The sequence below is a fragment of the Mastomys coucha genome, unplaced genomic scaffold, assembly GCF_008632895.1.
Source record: "Mastomys coucha isolate ucsf_1 unplaced genomic scaffold, UCSF_Mcou_1 pScaffold1, whole genome shotgun sequence".
In the NCBI taxonomy this organism is placed as follows: domain Eukaryota; kingdom Metazoa; phylum Chordata; class Mammalia; order Rodentia; family Muridae; genus Mastomys; species Mastomys coucha.
The window spans coordinates 32,875,135-32,896,430 of record NW_022196891.1 but is presented as its reverse complement, the minus strand read 5'-3'; the positions used below and the strand labels follow the sequence as shown (position 1 = coordinate 32,896,430).

The 21,296-nt window shown below is 52.5% G+C and overlaps 1 protein-coding gene across 4 annotated transcripts; it reads left to right on the top strand.

Moving 5' to 3' along the window:
* Positions 1-874: 874 nt before the first annotated feature.
* On the top strand, positions 875-20,862 carry Inava (innate immunity activator). Of its 4 annotated transcripts, none has more exons than XM_031384020.1 (10): positions 875-1,252; positions 7,508-7,656; positions 8,337-8,461; positions 8,988-9,104; positions 9,688-9,910; positions 14,166-14,219; positions 14,968-15,178; positions 15,438-15,611; positions 17,841-18,513; positions 19,901-20,862. In XM_031384020.1, exons 1-10 carry the CDS (start codon positions 1,050-1,052, stop codon positions 19,991-19,993), a joined length of 2,022 nt encoding a protein of 673 aa, XP_031239880.1. In that variant the 5' UTR covers positions 875-1,049; the 3' UTR covers positions 19,994-20,862. The 4 variants fall into 4 exon arrangements, with proteins under 4 accessions (XP_031239880.1, XP_031239884.1, XP_031239882.1 ...); XM_031384024.1 differs by lacking the exon at positions 875-1,252 and adding an exon at positions 4,787-4,971; XM_031384022.1 differs by lacking the exon at positions 875-1,252 and adding an exon at positions 5,040-5,243 and having other exon boundaries at positions 15,441-15,611.
* Positions 20,863-21,296: the final 434 nt, after the last annotated feature.

The following is a 21,296-nucleotide window of genomic DNA, read 5'->3' as shown; positions in this document are numbered from 1 at the left end:
CAGGATGAGTTTAGGGGGCTTCCGTGACTTGGACATCAGCCAAATCTTTATTAATCACCTGTCCTCCATAAGCCCCTACTTTAGCTTGGGGGCCACAGTGTTTCTTGGGATGAGTGTCAATTCAGAACCAGTATCCAATAATAGACTCAGAAAAGTGTGATTATTTCTTCCCCCAGTGCACAAGTTTCCCTTGTAATTTGTCAAAACCTCCTCCCTCCGCCCTATCTTAAATCCCCTACAGCTCAATAGGTACCGCTGTGTTCCTTTGCCAAGATGTCCTGCCTGTCAAGGTCCCTCTTTAGAGAGCTCACTCCTCTGGCCCGGCTCTGGGGACCCTCAGCCTGGGTCAGCCTACACTACCCTTTGACTCTTGGTCTTCAAACGTATACAAGTTTGATCTAGACTTAAGAACCCTCTAGTGAAGAAGTCTGGACTTTGAACTGCCATGCCTTGGCCCTAGCAAAGGCAGCACAAATGTAAACAAACCAACGGGAAAAAAGGAAAGCGCAAGTTTGAATGAATGGATGGTTTCGTGGGCTCGTCGCAAGCAGCAGGAGGCGCTGCCCGTGAGTGTGTGCCTTGCCTCCAAAGCCGGAGTTCTGCCCGCCGCCCCCAAAAGGGACAAGGCTAGGAACTCAGGAGGGGAGGCGACCACGGTTCGATCGCGCCGCAGTCCCCGGCCGCCAGAAGGGATAGGCGAGGAGGGGGAGGGGCGTGCCGTCTCCTTTCATTCTTCCACACTCGGGTCTCCGGAATGAAAACTGCCCCCAGCCGGGCCAGAGCGAGGGGATGAAAGGCGGCCCCTAGGACCTCTAGTCGAGCCTCGTCCCGCCCAGATTTCAGAAACCGGTCTAGCAGGGGGTGTCCCACCACAAGGCCGCCTGAATGCGGGGGATAGGGGGCAGCGTCGCCCCTCGGCGCTGTTGCTCCCGCAGGATGTACACTCGGGCTGGCACTGTCCCAACCCAACGTGAGGCCCCGCCCCGTCTCTTGGATCAGAATCTCGAATCCCTTCTAACATCTTCCCCTCTCTTCGCTGGGCCTTTGGTATGCCCCAGGGGACAGATGTCTTGGGATCTTTAACATTTGGGATGCTGCAAATGCCGAAGTTAAATGAAATACCTCCGGGGAGGGGAGGCCTGGGTGAGCCTTGGGGAGAGGGAAGATGGGCGGGACCAACAGGTCCTGAAGCTGCGCGTCGGGCGCGGGAGGCGAGGGGGCAGGAGCGGGGCGCCAGAGCTCGGTGGGACAGGTAAGACGGAAACTTAGTGAACCGAGCGCGGGAGAACTGGTGGGGGGGGGGGTTGGGGGGTGGGGTGATCGAGCTCCTGAACCTCGGTCTTCATCCTCTGCAGAGGGAGTCTTGCAGGGAAATGGGGTAATTTTTACCAAGGGGTCGAGAATTCCCGAATTTCTACCCCAAAGCCGTTTCCAACGGCCAACCTCTCTCCCTCGACTCTCTCCCCGGGCCGGTGGATCTCCTGGCCAGGTTCAGAGAAGTCAGAGAGCAGGCAAACAAAAGGAGCCCGAGTCCCAGGCCGGCCTGGAAGGAGAGGGCGCGGTGGGGGAGGGGTTGGGGGGGACAGGACAAAGGGGCTTTTTACGGAGAGCTTTGGGGGTTTGATTTCAGGGTGCATCCTCTGTTACCCCTAGTTCTCCACCCTGGCTCAGTTGAGGTGAACACCTTTCCTAGTGGCCAGAGAGGAGTGGAGAAAGAAAACAGATATTCTTTCACCCCTCCTGTCCTGAGAGTCCCCGACTATTTCCCGTGCTTCCTACCCCCGCCCCCCGCACCCCAGCTCCCGCAGTGAGCTCCTACGGCTGGCCATTGATTTGTTAATCAATGATGGCTGTGCTTTGCTGGGTGCTGTCGGGGTGATGTGGTCAGGTTAAAGGACTCCTAAAGTATCGCAGAAACTTGGGGGACAGCGGAGGAAGTGGAGTATGTTTGGTTACAGGTCTGTGGGAGAGAGTTTGGACAGAAAAGGTCTTGAAGAGGTGATATTCGTGGAAAGGGCTGTCTTCCACCTAGATGGGATTCCAGGACAAGGAAACCTCATTTCTTGCCTGTCCTCGTAGCCAGTTCCCCTGGGATTTGTGATCAGGGAATATGTCAGCTTCCTGGTTCCTAGACATGGATGCTGAGTTCCAGGTTCCAAGCTACCTCCGGAAGAGTGCCCACCTATCCCTTGGTGTTGTCTTCCCTTAACACCCGTCTTGGCAGGACTGTTAGTTGGGGGATGCTGAGTGTGGACTTGGAGTCTTTAACAGATAAGGGTCAGTGCAAGCAGGTTGGTCCGTAAGTCCATTACTGAGCAACGGACTGCTACCCGTCTTCAATGGAAGCCTGGGCCAGCGCTGAGTTTCTGCAAAAAATGAGAGAAAGCTCCATTGCACAGCTGACCTGCAGGAGGGGCAGAGGATAAGTCTTCCACCCTGATCGGTGGGCAGCGAAGAGTGAGGAAGCTGCTGATTGGCTGCCAGGCTTGCCTATTTGCAGGTTACCTATTTCTTGGGGTGGGCTGGTGTGTGTGTGTGTGTGTGTGTGTGTGTGTGTGTGTGTGTGTGTGACGTTCTGCTAGAAGGGGGTTGAGTTTGTGATATCCGTGACCTGGCTTCTGCTCAAGTCCATTCTTGAAAAGCTGGTTTTCAAGCACTGAGAATCATTAGTGAGGCCTGGAGGCTTTTCCTGGAAGACAGTTTAAAGAATTTATGTCCCGGTGTGTACAGGCCTTAACCCAGTTTGGCTTTTGGTCCCTGAATTCAGATGAGGTTACCTGAGGCCAGAGTTCTCAGTTGAGTCTAAAACTTACACCCCAGGCGGCTGCAGCAGCAGTACCCATGACTTTCCCATGAGGTCAGTTATGTGTAAAGGGTTTCATTTATCGGTTGTTTGAAACGACCCCTTGCTGGGTCCTGTTTAGTTAATGATGGAGTATACATGATACATTCTTATGGTTTCAGAACTGTATTTCAGCATAATTGGTCTTTGCAATTGATCTCTTTGTCTTATACATTAAAAACTGAGCTATGAGCTGATTCTAGAAGCTCCACCACAGCCCCCCAGTTGGAGCTGGGGGATGGGCCAAGGCAGCTCAAGCCCTTTCAGACACTGGAAGAACATGTAAACCTGTTGGGGGATGGAAAGGGACTGCAGTATTGTGGAGGATTGGGGGGGATGGGAAAGGCTGTGGGTTCTTTGGGAGGTTCAGAGAGCATGCTCCCCACAGTAGGGAGGGTCTGTCCCCTGCAAGGGCCCCTCAGCTTCTGCTTGGAGGAGGTGGTCAGCCTGGAGGACTTGGGCTAGCATTGTTTAGAGAGAGGGTGTGTACAGGAATGTGAAGATATGGGAGGGGGGTTTGTGTATAGAAGGAATGGGGTTGTTGGTGAAGGGTGGTGGCAGCCTGTGACATAGCTGTACACAGGGGATGCTTAATAGCCAGCTAGGGCATGGGGAGTGAGAACGGGGTTCCCTAGGGCCTGGGAGAAGGAAGTAGCTTGGGTGTGTATTGAGTCCTGAGACCTGGATCCCAGAGGTGGAGGATGGGGAGGTGATGAGACAAAGATCTGAGAGATACAGGCCAGTCTGCTGTATCCTTCTGTCCTCTGGAAGCAGGCAACAGTGAGCCTCGGGTCCGCTGGCCACTCCAAAGCAATGTATTCATTCCAAGCACCTTTTGGTTTGCCTGAGGGTCTGTGGACAGAGAGCCTGGAGGCTGACTTTTTGCAGGGACAAAGGTACATTTTAGCGAGTGTGGAGAGGGAGCTAAGGTTGAATGAAGGTTGCTGTTGCTCTTGTATGGAATAAGGGATGACCAGGCAGTGTGGGTCAGTGCCCAGTGGACAACATTGTTTGGGGTGCATGTAGATTGCAAATGGGGTGTGGTGCTCTTGAGGTGGCTGGGATGAAAAGAAACTGGCGCTGTCCTTCGTCCCCCTAGCAGAGTCTCTGCGAAGGCAGCCCCGAGGCCCGGGGCCTGTTTCTGTTGTACGTTTGGTTTTGTGGTTTTTCTAGGTCTTGGATTGTAGTCTACCGCGGAGGTCCATAAACTCACAGTTTGCCTTTTCCTTCTGTTTTGCTTGTCTTTGTTTGCTTGTCTGTTCAGATAGTATCTTCCCCTGTTGCCCAGGCTGGCCCTCCGTCTATGGGCTCATGTGATCCTCCTGCCTCAGATCCCAAGTAGTTGGGACTACAAATTGCTAGTGGTGCCTGCCATAGCCCCCAGCTCAGTCTGACGTTTTTTTCTTTTTAGATCCTAATCTGGGAAACACTGAGGCTGTGATCTTCATTTCTGTGTGTCAGGAGAGGGACTCTGTGAGTCTAGGTTTTCCAAAAAAAACGCTCCCTTCGGACAGAGTTTCTTACTCTGTTTTGGCTTCTGTTTGTTTGTTTTTGTTTTGTTTGGGGGAGAGGAGCTTATTCCTCAATCTCTAGAAAGAGAAAGTGAGACAAGGGAGTCAAGAAGACCCATACATGAGAGACAGGAGGGGGCTGGAGGGCACTGAAGCATTTCCTAGCACAACACACTGTATTCGGGTTCCTTGTGGCTACGGAAACTTGACTCCGCTGCCTTCTGGTTCTCATTCATGGGGATCCCCTTTTCCTTGTTTCCCTCGGGGGCCCCCCCGGAAGAGCAGAGGCCTAGGAGCTACCTGCCGGCAACTGCCAGCAGCCGGATTAGTTCAGGGAAGGACTTGCTCACCTGCTCCTCCCCTCTGACTCAAGTCATAACAGGTAACCTGCTTCCCCTGGCCTGGCAGCCTGGGAGGGACAACAGGCAGGCGGGACCTGATGAGAGGGAGAGCCAGGGGCCAGCTAGCAGCGTGTGCTGAGCTTCCTGGGAGCCAGAGCACCCCGGTGGTGGCCTGCTTGTGACCCGGGAGACCCCGAGGTGGCATGAGAGGTGCCTCAAAGACCTGATCTGGTAGCAGGAGCCTTCCCTGATCTGGACTGAGTGAGCTCTGGAGCAGGTGAGAGTGGGGCGGGGGTAAGGCCAATCTTTGGGGTTGAGCAGCAGGCAGACCAGAAAATGGAGGGAGCCCCAGCCAGATGTGGTAACACTCCTCTACCCCTAAGATCATTTCTGAGCTCAGGGGTCACTGGGGACTGGTTGTGGGTTTGGAAACAAGGAGCCTGTCTCCATGAGCAGGCCTACATTTCCAAGAGAGATGAGCTGGGGCAGAGAGGACCTGGCTTTGGAGGCACCTTTGTGATGGGGAGGATTCCCAATGGCTTCCATGAGGTAAAGGATGCTGGTGTTGCCCCTTCATCTAAGCCTTTCTTTCTCCCTTTGGCTTTGTCTGGGGAGAGCCTTGAACGGATGATAGCTGCTGGGGCTCTCTGTTGAGTGTCTGGGCTGCCTGGGAACAACCGAGGGGTAGAGACAACTCCTGAGTTGGAGAGGGGGTGGGGATGCTATCTTAACAGCCCTTATCTAAAGTAAGAACTTTCACACCAAGGCCTGAGCTCTTCTGGGTGGGTCTGAGATGCCCTGATGGACTGTGGGGGAAAGTTCCTCATATGGGAGAGCCATGCTCTGTGTCTGTGTGGGTATTATTCTTTGTCTGGTATTGCCTAGAAGGTCCTCATTCAGACATAGGGCTTGGGAAGGGCCCTAGGCCTTCCTGATTTTCCTTGTCCTTGTGAGGGACACTGTGTCTTCTGAGGCCAGAGTCCTTCCTTTGCTGTCCCAGGAAGCCGCACAACCGATGGTGGAATACAGTTCTCTGGGCCTTCGCTCCTTGCCCTCCTCGAAGCAGCAAGTGGGCCCAGAGTTGACCCTGGTGATTGATGATGATGTTGGGTCCCTGGTGAGTGACAGAGGCTGGAGGAGAGAGAAGCTGGAGGAGAGGCATGCTTAAAACACCCGTTAGGGTCAGAACGAATGCCCCTCTTGTCTGCTGCAGTCTGACCCCCCTCCTTACTCCGCCCTCTACCTCGAGGGAGGGCCCGAGTTATTTCAGCCTTTCAAGGCAACTTATTAGTGGTTAATAATTAATTAACAAGTGTGACTAATTGATAGCTTCCCTCCCACTTACCCCCTCCCTCTGTCCAAAGCAAACTGGCTTCAGGTGCCAGCTGCCAGCCCTGCTAGATAAGAGTCCTACTTCCTAGTTTGAGATGATCTTGCCTTCTTCGGAGGGCGGGAGGAAGGCCCAGCTGCCTGCTTCTCTGTGCTAGAGAGGACTTGAGATAAAGGGACAGCGTGAGCCACCAATGACCCTAAGCTCCAGGAAGCGCCAGGGGTCATATGGCCAGTCTTCAGTGCGTTTGCAAAGCCACCTCATCAACTTGTATTTCTTTTATTCTCCATTTCATCCTCTAGACTTGCTTGGAAAACTGAAATTCCAGAGTGCAAAAAGTACATGTGAATTTCAGGGCCATGGTTTTCACTATTGCTGCCCACGGGGCCCTGATAAGCTGTGCTGTGTACCCTCTCTGGGGCTCAGTTGGCAGACATGGGGAGCCTAGCTGACAGTAGTGCCCCCTCTTCTCTACCATTCTGCCCCCGTCATCTGTCATGCAAGGAAAGATCCCCCTCCCCCCTCTCTGCCATTGTGCTCTGGAGGCAGCAGGATGAGCCCCAGACAGAAACTCTGAAGGACTTTTGGACTCTTGCTCAATGGGCTGACTCAGTGAGGAGGTGGCTGGCCTCTCCTTCCAGACCTCCTCCTGGACTCCACCCTCTCCTCCCCAGCCCTGCTCTAGCCAACAGCTGCCAGCCCTGGCCAGCTGGGATCCCACCGAGGGTGTGGGTTTGGGAAAGAGATAGGGGTGGTCACAGGTGTTGCTTTGGTGAGAGGTGAGCTGGGCTGTACCTACACCATCAAAGTGTCATCGTCCAATTGTAGGGAAGCAGAGAAACGTGCGTTTTCCTTTCTATCCTTGGCAACTTCTACCTGCCATTGTCTCCACCAACAATCCAACAGAACCCCCCCCAGCTTGCAGTAGGGTCTGCAGTTAATCCCCCTTGAGAAGTCACCTAGGTATACTGGTGACTTGAGGTTCAGTACACCTCTCTGCTTCCCCTGCCTGGTGAATGACCAGGTCCAGACAACATGGTGCCCTGGTCCTTGGGCCCCTGACCAGCCTTGGCTTTGTGCTCACTATCCAGGCGTTTTCTCATAGTGCTTTCAACCGGTGTGTCTTCCATGTTCTTAAGCTGGGGACAGTCATACTTTGTGATGAGTCCTTGGCATCTCCTTGCTTTGCCATCCTGTCCAATCTTCTGGTCCCCTCCTTTTCTTCTCTCTCTTCTTTTTCTTGTTCTTGTACAGTCACCGGTGTAGTAAACTCCTTTGGACCCGGAGAACTTTTGGGAGAGGAGATCTAATGGGGGGAGCTAGGCTGCACCCTTGCAATGTCCTCCCACCCCAGAGAGTGCTCTGAGAACCCCTCACCCCAGATCATTCCAGAGACACGATCTGCGCTTCCGTTCCCGACCCTCAAGCGTCAGGCCACAGGAGACTTCATATAGAGCATTTTGGTTGTATCTTCTCTTAAAAGCTGGGAAAACTCCAGACTACCTACACATCCTGGCCCAGGCTGGGACCGGTGCAGCCCCTCCCTCCTCGGTGTCCCCTGCTCCCAGAAACTCATCATGGAGAGTAAGGATGAAGTCAGTGATTCCGACAGTGGCATCATCCTGCAGTCTGGTGAGTGGATCTAGGAAATTCCCTGCCCTGGTGCCTGACTCCAGAGTGAGTCCCTAGGCCCTGGGCTAGTTGGGCTAAAACTCCCAAAGGGCTGGGGAAAGGAGGGAATGGAGGGGCTCCTGCTGGAGACGTGGAAAGACTGGAAGATCTGGCACCTCCAGGAACTGCAGTTTTCCTTGCTGGAAGGCACCAGTCAGCCAGGTATTTCTATCTTATCTAGAGCAGAGATCTGCTATGTCCACCTTTAGCTCCAGTGCTTACTAAGAAGTTAAAAAACCATATCTCACTGGTGTTAATGTCCCATCTCTACTAAGCCTGAGCCTGTGGGGTCTAGTCTGGCCTGGTTTTGATAGAGGACAGGAGAGGAGGAGGAGGAAGAAGAGGAAGAGGAGGAAGAAGAGGAAGAGGAGGAGGAGGAAGAGAAGATACAATTCTGACCATGGGCCCCTCCCACACTCAGGTCACCTGGTGGGACAGCTTTCCCTTTGAACTATAAAGTTACCAACCTTTGGGCAGCCAGGAGACATGATGTGGTTGTGACACAAACCATAATGGCTAGCCTGTAATTTGTGGGCAAGCATGAGACGGTACGGGTGTGTACTCCCCCAGAGGTGGCCAACAGTGTCCTAGGGATGCCTTGCTTCAGCGTTCCTGAGCAAGTGTCTCTTATCTCCCTGCAGGCCCGGACAGCCCTGTCTCTCCAACGAAAGAGCTGACCAATGCAGTGCGCAAGCAGCAGAGGGCCCTGGAAGCGAGGCTGGAGGCCTGCCTGGAGGAGCTGCGCAGACTCTGCCTGAGGGAGGCGGTGAGGCTCCTGGAGTCCCTGCCCCGACAAACCTAGCAGCCATCTGAGGAACCCCAAAACTGTTTTGGAACATTGAGGCCAAGGGGAAAGCCCTTTTAGGGGACTGGAAATTAGACTGAGGTGTGGGCCTAGAGTTTCTGTCACGTAGGTTTGACCTGGACACTGGATTGACCTGAGCAGGGCGGTTCAAATACAGGAAAGGAAGAAATGAGGGGATGCAGACGGGCCAAAGAGAAGGAAGCACATTTGATAGTTGTACCTTGGGTCAGAGTGACCCTCAGGAGGAAGTGACCAGAGGGAATGAGAAGGCAAAAGGAGGAAAAGTGTGCTTCAAGGATAGGAAAGAGAACAACTGTGGCAGATGGGATGAGGTGGGCAGGGGTTACAAGGGCCCAGGGGTTTCAAGGGCCTCTGGGATGTCAGGCCCACGCAATGCGGAGGTGGATGGCAAGTTTTAAATGGTTGGTCAATAGCTGGGCAAGCGGAGAGGGGCGGAGGGGCCTGACTTGACTCTGCCCCCCTCTAGGAGCTGACTGGTACTTTGCCAGCGGAGTATCCCCTTAAGCCTGGTGAGAAGACCCCGAAGGTCCGCCGCAGGATTGGAGCAGCGTACAAGCTGGATGAGTGGGCCCTACACAGAGAGGTGAGGAACGTCAGAGGAGACGGTCGCTAGACCTCATCCCCAGAGGCTGACTACTGAAGCAGTCCATCGCACTGGCAACCCCTATCATCCAGTGTGGGTGGTGGCCATGCCAATCCCAGCTTCTCAGGAATAGTCCAGATGGCTCTGAGTAAGCATGCCACCTCAGCAGCTTTGGCCCCTTGGGCAGAGGATTAAAAATACCAATAACCAGAGCCAGTTGTCTATTCAGGGAGGTTGGTGTGGCACAAGGCCTGCCCTTTCTCAGCCTAGGTGGAAGGAAGTAGGGTTGCTCTGACCCTAGATGACCTTTCTCTTGGAGAGATTCCCATGGGTTGCCATGCTTGGTCTTTTGGGGTCAGAAAGGAAGGTGACCTAGTTAAGTCTTTTCCCAGCCTGGCATAGCAGGTAGCAGTGGGTGGGACGATCATGCCAACTTTTATGGTGACAAGTTGGCTCTGGGCCGCTCTCCGTGCCCCACCCTGGACACTGTAAGTCTGCTCACAACCGGGTCAGAGCTGCTGGAGCCTTCTGTCCCCCAAGAGCTGAGGACCCTCTTGGCCCTCACTCCCAACCCCTCCCTCAGGACCCCCTGAGCAGCCTGGAGCGCCAGCTGGCCCTGCAGCTTCAGATCGCCGAGGCAGCTCGCAGGCTGTGTGCAGAGGAGAACCTCAGCCGACAGGCACGCAGGCAGCGGAAGCACGCTGCGCTGCAGGAGGAGAAGAAACTGCGGGACCTTCAGCGCTGCCTGAGTGATCGGCGGCGGAACAGCGAACCCCCTCCTACCACCGTGCCCTCCCTGGGCAGAGGTGAGCCCCCTGTGCTGAGCCATGCAAGCATCACACAGCTCTCGTGCGTCGGCCAGCGCAGCCAATGCAGCCCCGCATCATGCTTTTGGCTAGCGCTTGCGCTAATGTTTCACGTTAGCGTCATCAGGCTACTTCTTTCTGGGTCCACACAGGTTCTTTCTTACCTATGTACCCCATAAGGCATCTTGACTCTGGGAGACCTTCTTCACTCTGTTTCCCCCCTTTTGCATCTCCCCCATAGTATACCACTTCCACAAGCCTTATAGACAGAAGGCATTCTCTGCTTGATCGTAATCCAAGGGTTTACTCAAACTCAAATACTATCTTCAGGGAAAAGTGCAGTAAGCCGAAGGCTCTGCAGCGATGCACTTTCCTCTAGTTCAAGTTAGGTATCTTTAGGGATTGGCTGTTGCTATAGGTAGCCAATGACTGATGGGTGCAGGGCCACAAACTCAGGGGTGTTTACACTGAAATCCAGTCGTCCCCCCTCGGCCCCCTCAGTGTCTGCGACTGGCCAAGAGTGCTGAATCGTTCTTGTAGCCTACTGACTGAGCCCTGACCCAGAGATGAGGCTGCGAGGCACCTCAGAACCAGAGCCAGCCAAATGACTTCAGTGTGTCCAGTCTGGTGAGCCTCTAGTGCTTTTGAGCCCTGAGGTGGGACCATTTTCTTTGTCCTGACCCAAATGCTGTCAGGTTGGGACTTGTAAGCCTCCATTCCTCCAGTCCCTGCTCCCCGGAGTCTCATGCCTGGCTGTGTCTGAAGGAAATGGTGCGAGGGACCAGCTACTCTCTACCCAGAGCCTCAGGCTCAGCTTGGGAAGTGACAGGCTCCCTCATGCCTGTCCATACTTGAATATCAGCTGGTTCTTGCCCAGCAATTCTTCTCTTTCCTGGATGGACACACAGTAGAAGCCTCGAGGTCCTCTCCAGTCCCCATTGCTGCATGCCTCACACAGGTAGGCATTGCTTTCAGTACCTGTGACCTCCAGGATGAGGTGTGTGAACAGACACCAGCCAGGCTACTCTTGGAAACCTGGAGTAGATGGCAAGGAACAATGTGTTCTTCCATGTCTCGACTGGCCAGAAAACCCAGGCCTAGTGGCCAGACCCTATTCTGCTTTCAGTGAATCTGGCCCTAATACGAGATATCACTGTCACACGCCAAGACTCTAAGGAAAGAATCATTCTCTGCTCTTCATTTCCCATAGGCCCTGGGTATGGTAAGGCAGATGCTGACAGAGGTATAATGGTCCCCAAGGGCCACCTCTGTACTTGAAGGGGCCATTAGTGTAGAGATGTGACCTGTCTCAATTGGTCTCTAACCCCCTGGTCCCTCTCCACGCGTACTGTTCAGAAGCTCCAGGGCCCATAGGCACTGGCATTGCTGGGAGCTTTTGCACAGGGCGGGGCTTTGGGGGGGGGGATGTCACTACTGCTGCCATTGTGACTGATGACACTCCTTGTTGGAAGTGGAGAAGCGGGCCAGGACATGCCTAGGGCTCTGGCTTAACCCTGTGTAGGAGGGAGAAGGCTGATATTCTCAGGGCCTCTAGTCCGAGAGAAGATAGAGAGGGCAGAGGGCCCAGCTGGTACAGCTGGTGAATGGTGTGGCTCCCGCACGGACCCCGCCCTCCAGACGGGCCTGAGGTTCTGGGTTCTAGTGTCCTGACCCGGGAGCTGAAAGGGAGGTGGCTCTGGACTAGTTGTTCCTGTTTTGCGGCTCTCCTGTCAGCTGTACTCACCTGGAAAGGAGGAAGTAGAGAGAGATTAATAATCAGTTTGAGGCTAGAGGGTGTTTTGAATTAAAAAGGAAAAATAAGCAAACAAACCAAAAAGAAAAGAAAAAAAAAAGTCAAAACGAAACTCCGCCCACCCCCTTTTTGCACACAAGGGTTGTTCAATTTGAGAAAGTAATTAGCCAGATGAGGGTAATTAATTAGTCAGCTCTCTGCAGGTGGCAAGGGGCAGACAGGTATTGAGCTAGTTTTTATTATGAGTGATGGAGTGGGTGCCCTGTTTGTGTGTGTTGATTGACTGCGTCAGTCTGGGGCAACACTATCCAACAGGAACCCCAGTGATGCTAGAAAGGCTGTGTGGCTGCAAGCTGCATGTAGCCACTAACCTTTGAACTGTGCCCCCTGACCCCCGTTCACTGAGCAGAGAGTTTTCTAATTTGAGTAAGTGTGGCCTCATATCGTATGGTTTGATTTGTGGGGCAGGGTAGCTTTGTAAGAATGGTCTCGTCGGTTCATCTCTGCCTGGGGTATTCGGCCATGGCTGCCCAGGGAGAGTCATGGTGGATAGAGCGCAGGACCGGAGTGAACCGTGACTGAGCTAGGACAGGGCTGGGCATCTCAGGAGCCATTTGCTGCAGTCAGCTTGTGCTCCCCAGCTTTCATGTCTCCAGAGTTCCCTCACAGCATGCAGCTTTTGACCCACAGAACTGATCGTCTTGTTTATGTGGCCCTCAGAGGTGATGGAGGAGGTCTTCCTTCCGGGCCTTGACATTCTAACGGAAGCCTACAATCTGAACCCACGATACACTGTTGGGGCTGAGAGAGTAACACGTGGGTAATTCCTTCAACCTGACATTTGCCAAAGATCAAATACTTTAAGGATTTTGTAAAAGACAAAAACCCAAGAGAAGGAGAATTCAGTAAGAGGGTTTCTCTTCCACTGAACCCCAGAGCAAAGGTTAACTGTTAGCTCTGCAAAACCTCGGCTGGCTACTTGGGGTAGCCCAGCACAGAGGAGAATGCCGCGGTAATTTCCTCTGTAAAGATCTGGATATCGAATAATTTTAGATTTTGTGGGCTTTACGGTCTCATCTCACAACTAACTCTGCCATGTTTAGTGCTGACACAGCCAGACATCACGAATCTGTACTTGTGTCTTAAAACAACTTTGTTGGTGAAATCAGCTGTGGTTAGGTGAACTGGACTTGATCTGTGGACCAAGGTTTGCCAGCTCTTCATCCCCTTTCATTTTATTTGTTTGTTTGTTTCCCACGAAAGCGTTTCTTTGTGTAACCTGAGCTGTCTTGGAACTTTTCTCTGTAGACCAGGCTGACCTTGAACTCACGGAGATCCACTTGCCTCTGCCTCTAGAGTGCTGAGATTAAAGATGTGTGCCTCCACCACCCAGCCATGCCAACCTCTCTTGTAACAGAAGATTTCAGGATGGTTAAGGCTGTTTGTTCTTAGAACTTTCTGCTCGTGATGTGTGCTGGCTGATAGGAGAACCAATCAAGGAGCATGGGTTACTTCGGGCACAGGCTCTTGCCAGACTGTCTGGGTGTGAATTCTTCATCAGCAGCCTTTTTTGGTAGATCGACAAAAACCTCCTTGCTGGATGGGCTAAGACTGGATTTCCTCAGTGGCATGGCGATGATAGCATCTACCTTAGCTGTGAAGGGATTACATGAATTAGCATATGCAACATATTTAGGAAAGCATTGGCACAGTAGGAATATTAGCCGTTATTAATGTCTTCTTATCTCCAAACAGTTGAAAATGATTTCTGAGGTTTCATGTGGGTCACACAGCCTCAGACTCCAAAGCATGTCTGTTCAGGGGCAAAAGCAAGAATAAGCCCCTTCCCCCGATTTCCTGAGTGACAGCTGCAATTGTTTCACACGAAGCAGCCCAGTGGCTCCATTTCCCTCAGGCGACTTGCCAAGAGCACTTGCAGACGGAAGCGACTCATCTTAGGGTCAGCTGGCCAGACCCCCAACCCTAAGTTGGTGTCATGAGTCCCCACAGCCCAGCTCTCCACCCTGACTTCTCCTGTGGGTACCACAGGAATTCTTGCTTTTGAGACTGTGGAACTGGGTGGGTTGCCTTTGTGATGTTTGAAGATCATAGACAGACTGGCAAAAGGCTTGGCATCTTATGTGCCTTCTAAAATGGCTCTCGGTTTTTCTCCTTTGTTACCAGAGAGCCCTGCTTGTGTTCCAGCTAATGGGGAGACCATGTTCCAGAGCATTGAAATGGCTTATTCATTGTCAAATGGTTAAGGATAGAACCATTGGAATGTGATTTCAGTCACATTTTTTTTGTCTCCCAGCCCTAACATGTCAACCTTTTTTCTACCTCTAAGGACTAAGTTCACGATGCATTTTTTAGCACATAGTGGGTATTTCCTGGGGAGATTCAGCTGCTGTCCGGGTGGAGCAGTTGGGCTAGGGTTTATATACTGCTGCCCAACACTGGGCTAATTGTCTCACTTCTCTTTCCTCCCTCTGCTCCTTCCAGAGCTCAGTGCATCTGACGACAGCTCCCTGTCTGATGGGCTGCTCCTGGAGGAAGGTGAGATGGACAGTTTGGGGACTTGATCAAGATAGTGCGGGATTTGCAGAGTTTCCTAATGAGGACACTCAGTGGGACCGGAAGGTTTAGGGTACCAGCAAAGGGTCTTTCTGAGCTCCGATGTCAGTATCTGTCCAGGCACGTGCCGCATTGAGGGTTAGGGATGAGCTAAGCTCCTCTTTTAATGGACCTTTTCAATGAGGAAGGGAAAGGTGAGCTCTAGCCTGGCCTGGGTGTCTCTCTTTTGCTCTGAGGCTATATTTGGGTGGAGCCAGTTAGAGCCAAGGAATGGTCTACTTAAGATCTTTGCCACAGTTGTAAAGAAGGCAGGGATGGGGAAGTACAAGACTGTGGATTAAGGACCTTGTTTAAAAACACTAAGAATGTCAAGTCAGAGTGGACTAAGAAGGCGATGCAGGTGTGGCCAGGGTGTGCCTAGGCCAATAAGGAAATAGGGCATTTAGGTGAGGCAGGAACAAGAAAGCTAGTTAGCTGCAGAAAGGCACTGTAGGTGAATGCTAGAAAGTGGGATAGAGAGCATCAGAGAGGAAGCAGGTGTAAATTAAAGCAGGACTAGGGGTGGGAGTGGGGGGGAGTCCCTAGGAAGAAAACCACTTTTCTTATCTGGGATTGGGGCTATGGCCCGGGGCAGTAGGTCAAGGCATTGAGGGAAGCAAGGCAAAGAAAGGCTGTGCTGGGACTTGCTGAGCAGGTTTCCCGAGCCTCTGCCTCCTCTACCCCCTTGCAGAAGACTCCCAAGCGCCAAAACCTCCCCCAGAGTCACCGGCACCACCTTCACGGCCTCTCCCACCCCAGAGCCTTGAGGGCCTGCAGCCAACAGGACCTGAATCTGGCGGCCTGGAACGGGCTCCCATCCAAAACAGTCCCTGGAAGGAGACCAGCCTGGACCACCCCTATGAGAAGCCAAGGAAGTCCTCTGAGCTTGGTAGCGAGTCCAGGTCAGACTGGGGAGGAAGGCGGTAGGGGAGAACCCAGAAGAGGAGGGAAGTGGCAGAGTGGTCCAGACTGGAGGCATGGATGGGGGTCATGTGCAGGCATGCGATCACACTCCTGAGCTATGCGATGCTAGAGGTGTGAGAAGTGACAGCTTGTTGGGGGTGCTGGCACTTTGCAACTGTTCTCCTTGGGGGTTCCCTGTCTCTTGAGCCTTTAAGTAAAGACATCGCAGTCAGTGACTTACCTTCAACTCCTTTGCAGCAGCCCGGCCACCACTCCTCAGGACCAGCCCAGCCCCTCCAGCCTGTGGGTGTTGGATGCAGCCTCTTACCACGTGGTCCCCATCCGAAATGTGCCCAGCCAGCGTCAGGGCCGCACCAGTGCCCCAGCCACCCCTGAGATGCAGGGCAGGAGGGGACAGTCACAGTCTCTAAGGTAAGATGGCTACCTCAGAGGTGCAGGGAACATCCCTTTCCTATCCCAAGGTACAAGGTACAGCTGAGACACCCTGGGTGACACGTGGCTAGTGCCTTGGGTACCCCTTTGCAGCCCTCTCTGGGGTGCCTCTCCAAAGAGGCTGCTCTTTAGCAGAACCCAAAGAGTCTCATCCATGAAGGAAACAGAACTTGGGGTTTCCAGCCTTGCTCTGTTCCCTTGCATTGGTAGAGGACAGGGGTTTATTGTTGGTCTCTGACAATGCCTAGTCCTCCTTTTCAGTTGATGTACAGTTGGGTCTCATTATTCATGGTAGTTATGGTCTATAACATGGCTGTAAACAATGCAATCTCCTATGGCAGTGGTTCTCAACCTGTGGGTCACGACTCCTTTGGGGGAGGGGCCTAGTGACCTTTTCACAGGGGTTGCCTTAGACCATCGGGAAACACAGATATGTACATTATGATTAATAACAGCCACATTACAGTTATGGAGTAGCCACACAAATAGTTTTGAGGTTAGGGGGTCACCAGAATATGAGGAATTATATTAAAGGTTTAGGAAGGTTTATCACTAACTTTAATACATAGACATATCTATGCACACACAGACACATGCATGCACACTTCAGCATCACTCGTGGGGCCATTTAAATGTAAAGTAGCCAGGTATGGTGCTCCCAGCCCAGGAGACAGAGGCAGGTGGATCCCCGAATTCCAGGCCAGCCTGTCTCAAAACAAATAAGCAAACAAAGGAACACACAAACAGTAATACAGTGGTCTGCCCCGCCAGGTGCTCTAAGTAATGCCACAGGAAGTGGACCCTGGTCCATGGGAAGGTGCCACCCATGTTTAGGGAGGGTCTTCTTACTTCAAATAACCCCGTATAGAAACCCCCTCACAGACATATCCAGAGGTCAGTCTCATAGGTGATTCTAGAGCCTGTCAAGTTAACAAGAGTAGCCATTGGAAAAAAAAATGCAGTGTATATTGATTTTGGACTTAGCAAGTCAATTTTAGGATGTGGGTGGGCTGGCACATACGAAACCTATGAATAATGAAAATCACTGTATGCTTCTTTTCAAGCTACCTGGTAATTGTTTTAGTCAGCAAGGTCTGAGAGGCGGCATCAGCCATAGTGACCTGGTACCACCAAAGCCGCATCAGGTAGCATTGAACAGCTCAGAAGTAAAACAACGTAGTTTATATTTTACCTACTTACCAAGTTCATTTTAGAAACAATGTGTGCCCAGTATATAAGCGAAGCAGGGGCTAGATTTCAGCCCTCCCTCACCCTGTGCTGCAAGCACCTGCCCTTTGGAACACATGAAAGCTTTTCATATTTAAGTTAGGTACTTGATGTCTACCCACTAAGAGTCTGCATGAATGCTGTTAACATACTATACCCTCGATGGCTGGAAATGTGACATGGATGTAGCAGAATGTTGGCCCTTCTTATTGGTGGATTGAAATCGACTGAGAAACCAACATACTTTAAAAAGAGAATCAACTTATTGGGGCTGGAGTGATGGCTTAGCAGTTAAGAGCACTGGCTGCCCTTCTGGAGGCCCGGAGTTCAATCCTCAGCACCCACATGGCCCCTCACAACTGTCTGTAACTCCAGTCCCAGGGGATTTGTCACCCTCACACAGACACTCAAGCAGGCAAAATACCAACACACATAAGATAAAAATAAATTGCTAAAAAACAACAACAACAACATATGTACCAATTCTTTCTGCAGGGCTGGGATTGAGCCTAAGACTTCATTCATGTTAAGCTAATATTCTTATCTCTGAGCCACACTCCCCGACCCTCAGGTTCTTGTCATTCCTAAGTAGTCCAATATATGAACTAGTTCCATGGTATTTGCACTGTAGTAGGAACTCTAAGTACTCCAGAGATTTAGAGTCTACAGGGCATGTTGTATGTAATACTATCCTATTTTGTGTGACCTGAATTTCGTGGCTCAAGAATCAACTGATCCTGATGTGGAAAAGTCTGGAAGGGAACAAGGGCAGTATAGCAATATGGCACCCAGGGAGGAAACGCCCTGCCTCTGCCTATTAGGACAAGACTAGGTTGTGTGCTCTGCCGAGTAAGGCCTAGTACATGCTCATTGCCTTGGCCTAGAGATGGAACACTGGCATCCAAGGTTCTATCACTCCGATATGGCCCCTCCCCAACTCAATGCTTTCTCGTTTTTTCTTTTTTGTTTTTCCCTCTTCAGGGTGGACTCCTTCCGAGCAGGTGCGGAGGGCCGAGGTCGCAGTGCCTTTCCCCGCCGCCGTCCCACTCATTACACAGTGACAGTGCCAGACTCCTGCTTCACGCCCAGCAAGCCCCCTCTGCCACACCCTGCCTGCCATTCCTGCTCTGAAGACAGCGGCTCTGACGTCTCCAGCATCTCCCATCCCACCTCACCCGGCAGCAGCAGTCCAGACATCTCTTTTCTGCGGCCCCTCTGTCCCCCTGAGCCGCCTCGCCACCGTGGGGCCTGGGGCCCAGCTTGTGGCAGAGAGCTCGCCACTCATTACCCTAAACTTCTGCTGCCCGCCGGGTACTTCCCAACGGGGCGCTATGTGATGGTGGCCGAGGGCCACCTGCCGCCGGGCGAGTGGGAGCTGTGTCGTGCAGCCTATGACGAGGAAGGTGCGCCCCTGCGTTACCAGAGGCTGGTGCCCTCCCACAGCCGCATTGTGCGCACACCCTCACTAAAGGACAATCCTGCGGGCCGGGGACTGAGCAAGGCAGCAGTCTCAGAGGAGCTCAAGTGGTGGCATGAGAGGGCGCGTCTCCGGAGCAGCCGCCCCCACTCGCTCGACCGCCAAGGGGCTTTCCGTGTTAGGAGTCTGCCTCCTGGGAGGGAGAGCTTCGGCCGGGCCTCGGGACCCCGGACACAGGTACAGCTTCCCCTGGGGGTGGGGGATGAAATTAGACCAACAGACTTCTGGCTGAGTAATCACCAGTTAGGAAAATTAGGCCAAAAAGAAAATATTTCCTCTTGGCTTTGAAAAGCACTTCTGCCTTCCCTGGGGGTGCCTCTTAATTGTGCCTACAGTGTCTAGGGTCTAGCGCAAGAATGCATACCAATGTGCCCTGGTATAGATGGTCCTCACAGATTGCTGGGAGATTTCCCCCTAACGGCTTCACGGATGATCCCCAGATAAACAGATAAACTTCCTCAGAACTGAATGTGCAACCCAAATTAAGCCCTGGAATTTCCTGACTAGAGGGCCCAGGGACAAAGGGAGAATCTGGAAAATGGGTTGATAGAAAGCAACTCGCTGTAGCCAGGCTGGGAAGGAGACGGTCTCACAGTTAACAACTAGAGAGTACCAGGTTCTGATCCTAGGCCTGCTTAAATTCCATGGCCCTGGGGGTTACTTTAACTCTTTAGACTTCTGTTTCCCCCTCTAAAAGATAGGCATAGTAAATGACTCCTCTCTTGGGGTGGAGCAGGGGCTGAAATGGTTAAAGCAATGTGCGAGAGTACTAGATCAGCAATAGCTCTGTCGCCGGGGTTCCCAGGGGGCGGTGTGTGTGAGTGTGTGTGTGTGAGTGTGTGTGTGTGTGTGTGTGTGAGTGTGTGTGTGTGTGAGTGAGTGTGTGTGTGTGTGTGTGAGTGTGTGTGTGTGTTAGGTTGTATCGGAAGTAAGTAAGTAGGATCCTGAACACCCTGACTTCATGTAGGGGTGCAGCCTTGGTTTCTGTAAGCCCCATTTCTTCATCCTGGGACTGAGACTAGCCAGCATGAATCCTTTCTTTATTCTCTCGTCCTGATTCAGAAGGCTATGCAGGGGACACGCTCTAGAAGTTACCAACAGGCTGCTTCTTTGAGACCCCAGATTCCCAGCAGCCCAGCTGCATCATCTCCCGCCCCCCCGAATCTTTGGGCTGTTGCAGCTGCCATTCCTGGCTGGGCAGCACCCTGGCCCAGTCCCAGGCTATACACCCTCTAGCCGACGTGCCTTTCCCTTGCTGCGAGTTTAGACCTGCCTTTGGTCTAGGCTTGGCTCATCCCAACCTGTCAGACAGGGACGGTGATGAGACATGAGCCCGGGGAAAGGTGGAGAAGGAGGTCGGGGTGCCCGGCACACCCCAAAGAACCTGGATCAGGGGTGGTACCTGGGGGCACCATTCCTTGGAGGGGGGCAGGAGCAGAGCATCGGGGCTTCACTATTGATGGTCTGTGCCTTTAAGCAAAGAGAACGGTGTGACTGAGCTTGCTGTGCTGAACTTCCTACACAGTTTGCTCATCTGCCTCTCCTCTCTCCCCGCCTGTGACAGGTGCCCCCAGTGTGTGTGCTCCGGAGGTCGCCAGACGGGGCCCCAGTGCAAGTCTTCGTGCCTGAGAATGGAGAGATCATCAGCCAAGTGTGATTCCTCCGAAAGCCTTGCCCAGTGCTGGAAAAGACTTTTACATTGGAGCTGGAGCTGAGGATCCCCCTCACCCTTAAGTGCTTCTTTCGGCTCTCCTACCCCCATCGCAGGCCGATGACGCAGAGCTGAAACCTTTGTTTTTTACATGTGTTTTCCAGAAGTCCTGACCTGAGTATTTCTATCTATGATTTGTCTTCAAGGTTCTTTAATAATAACATGATTATGCTTTATCCCCTCCCCCCCCTGCCCAGAGTCTGGCCTTTTGGACTAACATCATGCTGGACTAATGGACAGCATTTGCCTCCTTATGCCGGACAAGTGGCATAGAGGGCCCCTTGAGACTCCCCAGAAGCTCTTTCTGAGATAGCTGTTGCTTCTTATCGCTGGAGACAGGATGTGGTACTCCCTCAAAAGGGACTCTTCCCTTGTTTCCCAGATGCTGGACAGAATTCTCCTCTCCCCTTTATGTGCTCTGTGACGCACACTCAGGGCACAGGGCATTTCTGTCATGGTGTTCTTCCCATACCCTACAGTAGTCCCACCTCCACTCGCCACATTGTATGGCTTCTGAGCCCCTTCCCCCCGTGTATAGATGCCTCCCCTCCCCCATCCCAGCGTATTCTCTGGATCCCTAAGTGCCTTAGATCCTGAATCACAGAGTGGGGAGACTTCTGAGTGCTAGTGCCTCCCCACACCTGAGCATCCCTCACGTGAGCATCCCTCACATTAACTTATTGGTCTTACCTAACAGCTAACAGCTATCTCGTGAGGTTGCACAGTGGCGGTGCCCTCAGTTGCAGGGCTGAGACTGTGCAACATTGTGCCAAATACTTCAATAAAATCTGGTTGGCCCAACTGGGGATGAAGGATTCTGTGTGTGCGCACTGAGTTTTTTGTTTGTTTGTTTCTTGTTTTTTTATGAACAAGCGTGGTACGGACTCCTTGAGATGCTTGCCTGATCTTTCCAACTGCCTTGGCCATGACTCTAGGGAGTAAGCAGGGTGACAGACACTCAAGCTGCTTCTCTAACCAAAGGGAATCTAGCAAAGTTCCATGAGGTCTCCGGAGCCTGAACTCTTAACTCAATGTGAAAGTGCTGGCTGCTCTACTGGAAAGCCCAGATTTCATTCCCAGCACCTCATAGTAGCTCATGGTTACTTACTCCAGTTCCATGAAGTTACCTTGGAAGGCACTTCAACGCTTTGGGGACAGCTTTATCTCCGGCCTCAGATGGCCCAGGCCAAGCAATGTTTTGAGGCTTCTGAGAAATTGTTCTTGTGACTGGAAAAACAGGCTTTCTTTG